General features: G+C 40.7%; 1 protein-coding gene across 1 annotated transcript in view; it reads right to left on the bottom strand.

Annotated features, from left to right (window-relative positions):
- Nucleotides 1–4428: 4428 nt before the first annotated feature.
- Nucleotides 4429–12615, bottom strand: part of LOC120719625 (WD repeat-containing protein 49-like) — a 38617-nt gene continuing 30430 nt past the window's right edge. The window contains exons 12-16 of the mRNA XM_040008975.1: nt 10422–10523; nt 10132–10203; nt 8748–8938; nt 6415–6612; nt 4429–5592 (exon numbers count right to left, since the gene is read on the bottom strand). Coding sequence (XP_039864909.1) covers nt 5464–5592; nt 6415–6612; nt 8748–8938; nt 10132–10203; nt 10422–10523 — 692 coding nt within the window. The 3' untranslated portion in view covers nt 4429–5463. The remainder of the gene's footprint in view (nt 5593–6414; nt 6613–8747; nt 8939–10131; nt 10204–10421; nt 10524–12615) is intronic.

The raw sequence follows: 12615 nt of genomic DNA, 5'->3' as shown, positions 1-12615 counted from the left end.
CTCAAATTTTGAAGCCAATTAAACAAAACAAAAACAATACAAATGAGACACGACCAACACGCTCGTGTTAACTTTTAGTAAGGCCTCAGTCACACGGGCCTCGAGACCAGTTAGCGACCATCTGGCAACCACTGGGAAAAATGTGCATTCCCTAACTCACTAAAGCCACACTCACGCAGGCCTAGAGACCAGTCAGAGGCAACGGCTGGTCGCTACAGGAAAGTGTGTATTCCCCGACCAGTTGGTGAGGAGTGGTTTCAGGAGATTGCTGGCCATCGCTAATGTGAAATGAGTAATTCGGTGCTGCACTGATAACCTCCACATGACTGTTTTTCTTGCTTGCTCATAGTTTGTATGGAAAACTTACACACACTTGGCTGCAAACGGCAGCAAATGACTGCAAGTTGCGAAACTGTGGAAAGTGCGACACAAACTGATGAAGGAGTGTGGAGCTGTATAAAGAAAAATGAGGAGTGAGACTGTATACTGCATCTTAATTGTTAAATAGTTACACTCACAATTATTATGATAACTCCCCTGACACATTCGGGGGACCAACACGCGAGTGTGCGTGCGTGTGTGTGTTCCAATTAATAATCTGGATGACAATAAGTTTTATTCATGGTGGACGCTAAAATTAACTAGGCAATACCAAAATGAGAACTAAATTACATGACAAATGTAAATTTGATTTATGGTAATTATGCTGCAATCAGGCAACCTGAGCTGCAATGTGCAAGCAGCACCAAACTAATTCACCTGCCACTAAACTCATACATACAAATGAAGTTATCTTTAAAAAAAAAAGAAAAAAGTATATGAACAGAGATTTAGGCAGCATGAAACAGATAGGGCAATATTACAAGCCTGGGTGCTTCAGGCCAATTAAAGTCATATACATGCATGTGCACGTGCACTCGTGCATATGATAAACTGTACATTTGCAATAACCATAAGTCACTTAAAACCTCATATAAGTGAAGTTCATTCTCTGAAGCCAATATATGATGGATCTTGCGGAATAGCAGTTTAATGGTTTCACAACTTGCAGGAACTTTTGCATGACGGCACAATGTATGAAGATTCACGCATGCGCCTGATGTCTTCACAACTTAAACGTCAGCTTAAAAAAAGGGGGGGAAAAACAACCAAATGACTGAGACTACTAAATTAAAATAAGCTGGAGCTGAAAGGCATGCAAATTATGTGAATACGCACACACACACATACACACACACACGTAAGATAAGAATACTGCACCAAGAGGCCCAAATAGCAGAGCACTTTAATCACAGAGTTCATTTCATTTCCTCTCCTCTCCTTTATCACTGGCTTGGTTCTTATTCATCTTCATAAGAAAGCAGAGGAAAGAGGAGCCAGCTCCCCTAATAGCTCACTGATTTACATGATGAGTGTTTAGCCCCATAGACAAACTCCTGAAAAAGAGGAACAGAGAAAAGGACACACAGAAACCTCCACACACTTTCTCTAATACACACATACACACACACACACACGTATATAGAAGAATGTAATTTGATTTCATATTACTAAGACAAAGAATCAGAAGCAGATACACACATACACACTCATCTGTACCCAAACACACACGGACATAAAGAGAACAAACAAGGCAGGCCCTGCTATAAACAGATGAGTTAGCACTCGCACACTGCTTTGCTTGTTTAGCGTGTAACTCAATTTGAAATGCTAACACTGCCATACGCTCAGGGGTATGCAGTGGCAGGCCAGCATCATCAGCCCACTTTCTAGTAATTTAACTCCACTCTTTCAACGCAGAACACTTGTGCAGTGGCCCCATATTTTACACACACTGAGTAAAATTAATTGGGAATTTTTTTGAGCACACATCATTTGCACGCTGGACCTACTTTGAATTGCAGATGAAGACAAAGGGGGGTGGCTGTAATGTAGCACGCCATCTTTAAGTGCGTGACTGCATTCGGGTGCATTTTGTTTCTATTTCCGACTATCCAAAATGCGTGAGCGCGTGTGTGTGTGTGTGTGTTCTGTAGAGCTAGCAGGAATAATAATGACCTCTCGCTCCTTTATTAGAATCAATCATCAGTTAGAGATGGGGGGGGGGGGATAATGACAAGGATGAGGAAGATGATGCTAATGTAAATATGGACAGTGGACATGAAATGAAGCTGGCAGCCTCCAGTTTAACTGTGGAAACACTTAAACTATTTTTGTTGATAGTGATACTACCATTAATCTCACACTAAAACTGGTCAACTAATTCATTAAAAAAAGTTGGAGGTGGAACTGGTGATTAGGCCACAGTAATTTCGATTAAACTCAGTGAACGAGTTATGCAGGACTGACAGCGCCACATTTATGGTTGCTGGCTACCGACAATAACAGGTGGAACTCACAGCGAGGGCTCCCAATTAAAATCAAAATCAACCTTCCTGCTTGTAATTGCTTTTCCACCTTCGCATTGTGTGTGTACGGCGCGTGTGCACACGTTTGCCCGCGCGTGGACGTTTGCGAAGTTGGTACTAAATTTAACGACACTGAAATTTCACAGCCTGGTTTGGCTATTAGACTGGCTCCGAATATTGACTCTTTTAATCCGGTTTGTTATAATTTCAACTGATCTTTATGGCTTCGTAAAAGCACAAAGAATAAATCCTGCACTTTCCTCCTTGAGTGTGTGTCGGTGGGGGCACCGTGTTTTATTTCTCCTGTGGATACCCGAGTACTTTGTGTTGCTGCAAAGATTAGACTGAGCGCCCAACTCCATCAATATCCATGACTCCTGTATTGCTCACAAACACACACATGCACGCGGTGATGGAGTGAGCGGAACAGACCTGACACTCTCGCTCACTGCTGAATGGGTTCTCTGATGGACTGAGGCTATTTAGTCACGCGCACACACGCACACACTCAGCTGGTGATGGAGTGAAGCCATTCCCTCTCCTCACCTCATGCCCAGTAGCTGGATGGTAGCCCAGTTAAGACTTGCCAATTGGCTCTTCCGCCAAATCAACCACACAAACTTTTCTGATGAGCTCAGTACTGTACACACACACACACACTTTCTCACAAACATGCAGCTTCACACAGCAAGTATTGATTCCCCCTGTAGAGTCACACTGGACACTTTTCCTACAGTTTCACACTTTTCAAGTTTTTTGGTTTTTGAGGGGGGGCGTTCTCATCCTTTTAAAATGTGGCGTCCTTTGTCATTTGACTTGCCCTTGAGCTTAGGCAGACCCTTAAATTCTCTCATCTCCACCTTTTAATTATCCTGCAGAAACTATTCCACTGTGGATTAATAATATATCACTCCTCTGATTGCTTACATTCTCTTGGTCATAAAATTATCAATTGCGAACTTATAAGAATTAAAAACATTGTAATCGGTTTCATTCTCTCATTAGATCTAAATATTACACATGTCCCTGTGAAACTGCTTCAGCTGACCTCTAATAAACTCTCAACATTAGTCACCTCACAGCACCTGGGTTTTAATCCACCAGCCGCCTGAGGCCTCTCTGTCTCCCTGCGCCTTTGTGGGTTCTCTCCGTGTACTCCAGCTTTCTCCTGCAGTCCAAAGGCCAAAGCTTTTTAGGTTAACTGGTTGCTATAAATTGATGTGAGTCGGTGTAAATGGTTGTCTGTCTCTTTGTGTTAGCCCGGTTACAGACTGGCGACCTGTCCAGGGTGTATGCCTCCTCTCACTCAATGACAGCCGTGATAGGCTACCTAAATTGGATAAGTGGAAGAAGATGAATGGGTGGATGGATTGATTCACAGAAACCATATAAATTGTACTAACCATGGCTTTAACAGAGCCTTGTACTTTTGGTCAGACACACTGTTACCTGCTGATGCTATTTTGTGACTTAAAGAGCAGCATCTAAAGGATTCTTAAGGTGCGTCCACACAGGAAGTATTTCATGGCAGCCAGAGAGCAATGAAAGTCAATGAGATTCGATGATGGGTGAAATAACAGCTGGCACAGAGTGGGCAATGTCCCAGGTTTAATTTTCTCTACTTCAGTGCAAGCTACTAAAGCACATACCAGAGAGCAAAGGATACCACTGATTCACATATGACAGCATGGTAATTTCATTAGAGGGATATTTAGGTACCCGGAGTCTGGACTGTCTGCTGGTGATTGACCTTCAGTAACAAAGCAATGTGGGATGAGCATTTACCTTAAAACAAGCTTAAAGACTGGTTCTGTTCTGTTATGCGCCTGCATCTCAAGCACACAGGCTTTCAGTCTGGTGGTCATGCAAAGGCTTTAAGGTGCAAGATACATCCACAACAAAAAAACTGCACAATTAATTTCTTCTTTCTTTCCATCCATCCTCTTCCACTTATCCAGTTCAGGGTTGGGGGGGTTGTCATAGGGCAATGCAATGCACAACTCCACTCAGAAAGGCCCCTTCTTGTTGTGAGGTGACAGTACTATGTGCTGTGCTGCCCTACAAAATTTCCCAAAACTGTGGAACAAAGAAGTAAAAAGCTGTAGAAGAACAAGTGCCCCAGAGAAAGGCCAGTCAGGCAGAGGATGGGAGCCATCTCTTCTATCCTTGTTTACTGCCAGTTACTAATGAACTGCCTGCTTCTGGGTGAAAAACTGTTCACACAAACATGATTAATATACAGTCAGATGCACTGCAAAATGAGGCAAAGAAAAAAAAAAACTTATCCACTCAGCAACCTCTTTAAGGTTTAGTTCAGCTGTTACATCATCAGTTATCGATGCATGGACTGATGGATGGATTTTCTGATTTCACACAAGCAGTCATCCCCAGGTCAGTCCTATCTGCATTAGTGGCATGAACTTTTGATTACAAGACACAGAACAACAGGAAAATCAAAGTATGGTGTCAAATACATAAAGCCTAAAAATCTGCATTGGCAATGAATGGAAGAGTGACTCTGAGAACACCAGTAAATGCTGTCTCGATTCTTACTGACTTTTGTATTAGAACACAGAACAACCTCAAAAAATAATTACTGTAATCTCACGAAGTATCTTTTTCTAAGCATTATTGGTGATAAAAAAAAATCACAGAACTGGGAGCAATTTAAATGTTTTCATCCTTTGCAGATATGAAAAGCATTCATGACGACTTACTGTCACACACTACACAATCCTAAGGGATAAAAAATAAAATGTCCAAACGCTACAATTCAGTAGTGTTTTTATTTTTCTTCTACTCATTTGGCACACATGTTGTAGTTTCTTTAGCAAAACCATTACAGTGTATTTTTTTAAAGTAAGCAAACTATTCATTCTTTTAAGTACTTATCCAGTCCAGGAATAACAAAACTGTAATCATGTAGAACTCAAATCAGCTAAATAAAGTTCCTCTTGCAACCACTTTAGTTTCTCTTTTGTCTCTTTTGGCCTTTTTATGATCCTTTATCCCCAGTTGTCCTCGCTCTGCAGGAGAGTCGTGTCCTTGGTTAACATTAGTCTCGCCGCTTGCCAGAGGTGATCTCTAGTCCGGTGTTTTCTTGCCTTCCTCGGTCACTCTGGTCCTGCTCCGTTTCCTGTTGCGGCTGTTGCGTTCCAGGTCTCTCCAAACACCAAGGATCACTCTACAGATCATATACAGCACTGATGAGCAGAATATTCGAGTGTGTTGTGTTGCAAGATGACCTTGCAGCCCCAAGACTTTTCCACTGAATTGATAAGAGTATTCTGGATTTTGACACTAGAGTTTGCAGGATTATTATTAATTGTGTTATTGTCTGTATTTTCTCATGGCTGTAAAATTATATGTATTATTTGCAGAACCTGAGAAATACTGAACAATGTTATCTAATGAGGCTTTGTGAATTAATAAAATGTAGCACAATACTTCTTAAAGTATAAAAAGCAACACGAACTATGCACTGAATTTTTTCTATTGCCTTAAAAACATTATATTAGGGAAAGCAGCGTATTTCCATACCATGAAATTTAATGTAGAGAGCCTGTAAATGTATTAGCTTTCATGCATCTGTGCAGTTCTTTGTATTCTTATGAAATCATAGGAGTGAATTTGTGTGAATGTGTGTGCGACTGAATGAGTGTGTGGGCCTGAGGCAAACTCAAATGAAGCAACACTCAGCAGACACCGCCGCAGGCTAACTTCACATGAGTCTCTTTTGACACACACACGCCTAACCATGGCTTGATGGTAGGTTTCACATTCATTTTGTCAACTGGAAGCTAACAACCACCAGCATGCTGCAGAGAGGGAGGTTAGGCTTTATCAGAGCCCTTCTGAACATCTCTACATTTCAAGTGTGAGGATATAAGGCCGTTAGCCTGCCACTGTGTCACCGAACAATATCTTCATCCGACCAACTCTTTATTACACACTTGCAGGTTGTGTTGCGTAACCCAAGACGCTGCACTTGTGTGCATTCGTTTACCTGTCCGAAAAAACCGACGGTCTCTCCAGGCAGGTAACTGAGAGCCAGACTGCAGTCTGACGATGCTGAGAGGAGGAGGAGCTTATCGCCATGTAAACACATCTCCAGGTGAGTCACGTGGTCGAGGTGTGGATGGAGACTAGATAGCCGTTTTGGGAGTTCTTTGTTGACTCCTTCACCTGGTGTGAGGCAATAATACTGAGGGACAGAGGAACAGATCATTACACAACCGCTGAGCTTTGCCACCCATAGTTACCGTTGCTAAGCTTTCTGTTTTCTCAAATCACACAGCAGGTTACAATGGCAACAGTGGCAGATTTACCACTCTCATTACCACTTCTTGTGTGTTTTATTGGTGACCATAGATTTTGCAGGCAGACATAAAAAACGACTAAAAGACTGAGGTACTTAATTCATATAAAACTGTATGTAGTACATAATAGGTGATTACGGTATGCCAAAAGACTGAGCAAGAAGTGTGTTGTGCATTCTATGGAATGAAACCTCACGAGCTGATGATTTATGTAGAAGCCTGAAATAAAGGAAAATCATTGATATTGCACTGCAGAAAAGCTAGTTAGTGCTAATATTACAGTGCAGTAAAATTCTGGAAAGATCCGACTTTTTGGAGATGATTTGTGTTGTGACTATTTTTGCTTAACATAGATAACAGAGTGAGACGAATGCTTTTTTCAAAGAAAGACTTAGAGCTATGTTTAGCTGGGGCTCCTGAAGAGTAAACTTTTTAATGACAGAGCTGCCGCAGCTGGAGTGTACAATGAAAGTGAGATCCCACTGTAAAAGGTGACTTTTCCACGATAACCTGTATAACCCACAAAATCATATTAGCTAATGATGTTTCTTTGGCCCAGTTAGCATTTCCAATGTTGGTAGTAACCTAGCTGGCCATGAATGCCTCTATTGGCATCTTAAAGCAGATGAAGTACATTTTTAATCAATTTCTGACATTTACTGCTTTGGCTTGTTAGTTTTGCAGAGTAAATAAAACCTCTAAACTTATAACCTGTTAACTGTAACTTATAAGTTACAGTTTATACACCTGGTGAATCATAGTTTGGTATTTTAATCATTTATATTTGGTCTGTTGAAACTGAAATGAAATGCTTTTATAAAGTGATGATATTGCATAAAGGCTACAAATGGATCATTTTATCCATTCTTAGGTGGTTGCTAGGCAACATTATAATTACATTATTATTTATAGATAAGAACCTTTTCAGATAGGAGGAGTTTCATGTGTTACAATAAGATAACACTGAGGGTACCTAATAACTACAAGATTTAAGTTTAGTGTTAAGAGTTACAATTTAAGCACAAAACATTTATTTTCAGTTACTTTAAATACTTTAAACTTATTTAACTAAGTTGCACATCATTTTAAGGTGACACCTGCGACTGACCTGAGAAATGTCTGGGCGCACAACTCTGTACTGTGCAATCATGTTAGTTATCCAGCTGATTCTGAGGTGCGCTCAAAACTAGCCGAAGGGACAGAATTTCCACCAGAGCACTGAGATTGCCCAGCTTCAACTATATATACATAAATCTCCATAAATTAAACTGGAAGCCAATTGAGACGTACCCATCTGAATTCATCCCCTTATAAACTGTGACAGAGAGTTGAGCTCTGAATATTGTGGCAATAATACCCGAGAGGGTGTTCTTTTACTGTGATTATGAGCATGACAGTGATGCAGCTATGCTTCATACTGACGGCACGATCCAAGTCTTCATAACAAGAGTCAAAAAGTCGAAAGGCCTCTCTGAGGTATGAAAACTCTTCAGTGACCAAACGCGTGGGACATTCTCGTGTGATGAACTGAATCTCAGTGGACGTGGATGACATTACTGATGATGTGATGACTCCTCATCACTCCTCTTCTAATCGAGGTGGTCTACAAAAACAATATCTTTTGTTTAAAAAAGGAAGCAATTACAAATCTCATCCATTTCTAATGGCCTCTACTGCTTTAAAATAATATTTTAAAAAAAACCCAAAGAGGATGGAGGCATTACCTCTCTCCACTAATCCATCAGGGAAGATTTTCTAAATGATTGACTGTCTTCACTGTACTCCAGCAAGCTGCTGAGACATCACAATGACAGGCAGGGCTGTCATTTTCAGAGTGAACAACACGCTTGGATTTAATGGAAATATTCAGGGTCCACTCTTTCTTCACTGTCTATTAAAGTCTGCCTCTTGATCTCTGTCCCACCCTCGGGCTCTGTTTTCATCAGTTTCCGTCATTTTCTCTTTTTTACTCCTTTTTTTTTTTAAACACCACAATATACAAAATTGTGCACAAACCCACCTTCACGTCCCATATCTTGACTGTCCCTTCCCTGTCAGCTGTGGTTAAATATTCTCCACAGGGACTGACAGCTATTACAATAGATCCCAGGTCCTCTTCGTGGGCCGTGAACTGTCCTACCAGACGGGCGTGCTGGGTGCTCCAGAGCCTGACCGTACCTGAACCCCCGCAGGACACCAAATCTGCAGCGCCTGATGGAAATGCAGAAATAGAAATGGCTGCAATAACCAGAGGCATCGGTTATTTTAGACGTGTGTTTGGACTAGATTTGAAAAAGAAAACGCATGCTGTGGTAGCAACACCACAAGTACCAATAGGAGAAAGTCAAACAGAGTTACAATAAGTCAGTTAGAGTGTACCCATGTGGTCTAAAATGTAATCAAAATCAATTATGGATTAAAAATGCTCATATTGTTGCTAAGTGGGAATCTCAAACATCCACGATACTGAAAAAAGAAAAAAGATCAGCAACATATTTCATTAAGCACTGAAATAGTCGAATTAGTAAGAAATCTGTACAAGTTCTGACTGACAATGAGATTTTTTTTGTCAACAATAAACATGGCCAGGGCTTCCTTTGTTTATTCCTCCCTGGATCTGGCAACCCATAGAAAAAACTGCTCCACTAACATCATCAACAGAGCCACATACCTCATTGCTACAGCAAGCCCGAGCAGCAGCAGCAGGCACAGAGGCCGATCATGTTTTTTTTGTTTTTAAAGCACCTAACAGCTACAGCTCAAAGCAGCAGCAGCTACTTAACAGCAAGAATAAATCTAAATGGATTTAAAAAGTCAAGGGACCAGGGAATATTTTAAATAAATACAGGAAAGTAAACTTTGGCAGGAAAGTAGTTACAAATTTGGAAAACTTGCTACATCAAAGGATCAGTGATGTGCAGATGCTGTACAGTATTTCCACACAGCCTTACTGTATTTGAAATATGTAAACACCAGACACACAATCTGTGTAAAACATCCTTAAAAAAATAAAAATAATAAATGCAAGGCCATATATTCAGCAGATCTGGCATTTTAAAATGTAGAACGCCTTTAAAGTTACTTCATTGTTTGCATCAGCTTCCGCTCTTGGTTTTGCAGGCACGTAAAACTACAACACTTTTACAGCAAGCATGCTTAAAGAGGCTCACAGCAAGAAGGTGAAATTAGCTGATTTGCAAATGCGATGGCTTTATTGTTAGGAGAAAAGTTAGAAAAGTCAAAATACGGAATTTGTTTGGGTGAAAATAGTTTTCTCTCCACTCTCTCTCAGCTGACATTTAATACTGAGCTGAGGCTGCCCCACAGCGTTACACAAACATACAGCCTCCCACATCTTTTAGGACTTACTTTAAATAACACTTTAAAGAGTCCACAATCTATACCTGCAGTTGTTACAGATGTGCGTCCTGGAATGAAGAACAGTCTGGTGATGGCATCGCAGCTCTTCGAGTCCTCTGTCATTCAAAAGCACGTTGAGAAGTGAGAAGTGGGGAAACGACCCACAGTGTCAGAGTTGAGAATGAGGAACAGAAGAAAAAGCAAACAGAAACAGGCAAAAAAATTAACTTAATTTCTCCTTGTTTTAAAGATTTTTGGAAGAATTAACGTCTAATAATAATTACAGAAACGACGGTTTGAATGTGTTTGCAGCTGCTGTCGTTGAAAGTGGCACCTTGCTGCTTCTTGCAGTCTTCCCCTTCGTCATGTGGCCGCAGTTTCCTCAAAGCTTTTTCTGTGCTGCTGTTCCACACTATGATCTCGCCATGGTAGCTTCCTGCTCACATCAGAAGAGGGACAAAACACAGAGGAAGAGCTTGGCAACAACAAAAAAAAAAACCTTCTAAAAACTGTACTTTGCTTCATGGCAGTATATAGTAAACTTCACCGCCTGTGCTTTACAAGTTCTTGTGCTTACCAAGTGTCTTCACAGTAAAAGAAATACAAAGACTATACACACACACACACACAAAAGAAAACTTTTTATCAACACACACTTACTTTCTTATCTTGCTGCTGAATCATGCAAGCTGGCCACTAAAAACTTCTCTAAAGATAAAGTTCAACATCTGTCCCCAGCTACCATCTGTTCCAACACTCAACCCCTAACTTTTACTGCAAGAAGAAGTGCTTTTGAAGTAATCTACATTATATATAAGCAAGAGCACATGCATGGCAATGTGTTTGTCAAAAACGGCAGGAATCTCATCAGGTCGCTCAACAGTCCAACAGCAGGACTTAATGAGATGTGTGAGGAGTGTGTTGGCTATGGGAGGTGAGTGTGTGTGAGCAATAGGAGGTATAAAGTTTATGAGAGTGCCAGTCTGCTGCATTATTCATGCGGCCCAGGGCCAGCTTCTGTATTTCAAGTGACTTTTATCATGTCCTGTGTGTGTGTGTGTGTGTGTGTGTGTGTGTGTGTGTGTGTGTGTGTGTGTGTGTGTGTGTACGGCTGAGACAGAGAGGGTCAGAGAGAATGAGAGCAGATTTCTGCATCATCTACACAATGTTGAGCTTTAAGATGTAGATGCTTTAATCCCCCTCATTAATTTTTAAAATCACTTTGATGCACTTAGCCTGCACAATTTTGACAACATACATAGAGTACACATCACAGTGCATATTTAAACAGGGGATAATAACAAGAAATACAAAGAAGTACGTACACAAAATAGTACTACACAGATTTATCGCTGCACAGCAATGTGCAAAAGTCTTGAGCCATCTCTCATCTTTTTATACCAAAAAAAGAGCTGCAGCAATTTATTGAAAAGTGCACAAACGTAGGTGGAGATACAACATATAATAAGAAAAGCGTTTGCACGGTTTGTCATTTTAACAAACTCAAAAGTCAGTATTTGGTATGACCACCTTTATTCTGCAACACAGCCTGAACTCCCAGTGGTGGCAAAAAGAGTTTGCTTAAATGGATCATCAAATGGAAGGGCTGTGTTTGGGATATTACTGGAGGAGAATGGGTTGTCTGTCTAACGTTGCTTACAGGCTTCGCTCCATTAGCAGCAGAATAGCGTCAATGGGAGCAGCAGTGATGGTAGTAGATGTACCGTAGTGTCAAGAATAGCTCTAACACCTGTAGTCTGAACTGCAGCTCTATACTTTAGTACTATACTTCTGACTGCAGTGTCAGAGTTAGTAACAGTAGCAGTGACTGGCAGACGTACAATTCTGTGCAAAAACTTCTAGTCACCCTTCGTTGCTTATATTTTGCTCAGAAAATGGGAACTGGGTGGTGATTTATTAAAATGTATGCAAACTGTCAAATGCTGAAAGTCAGTATTTGTTATGACCACCTTTATTCTTCAACACAACCCTAAATCTCTTAGGCAGCTTTCTTGTCATTTCTTTAAGGTGTCTTCAGGAATAGTTCTCCAGGCTTCTTAACGGACATTCAAAGCTCTTCTTTGGACGTCACCTGCCTTTTGTTCCGCTCTCTGTCCACATGATCTACACTGCTTCGCTAATGTTGAGGTTCAGGCTCTGGGGAGACTGATAGAGCTTAACTGTGTCCTTTTCTATCCAGGAATGCTTTTAATACTTTGAAATGTATAGATTGAAATGTATTGACACTCATTGTCAGCAAATAAAAATGAGAACTAATCAGAACTAAATAAGTTTTGCATTAAAATGGGCTGAGTTTGGAAGTGAGTGAACTGATCCGTAGTAATCTGCAGTATGGTTAGATGCTCACATTTGATCTGCTGCCAAAAAACAGGAAGGGGGAAGCTCCCAAATAAAGTGTAAAGCTTTGTAAAGTGTGTGGAGAAACTCTCACCGGTAAAAACACAACAACTGTTATATGTTACATTTTAGTTAATTGAGTGAACTGTAGATTTAGTCTACAGTTGATT

Source organism: Simochromis diagramma, unplaced genomic scaffold (genome assembly GCF_900408965.1).
Source record: "Simochromis diagramma unplaced genomic scaffold, fSimDia1.1 OVJJ01000344.1, whole genome shotgun sequence".
NCBI lineage: Eukaryota > Metazoa > Chordata > Actinopteri > Cichliformes > Cichlidae > Simochromis > Simochromis diagramma.
Note: the sequence above shows the minus strand (reverse complement) of the source record. Positions and strands in the feature narration are given on the sequence as shown.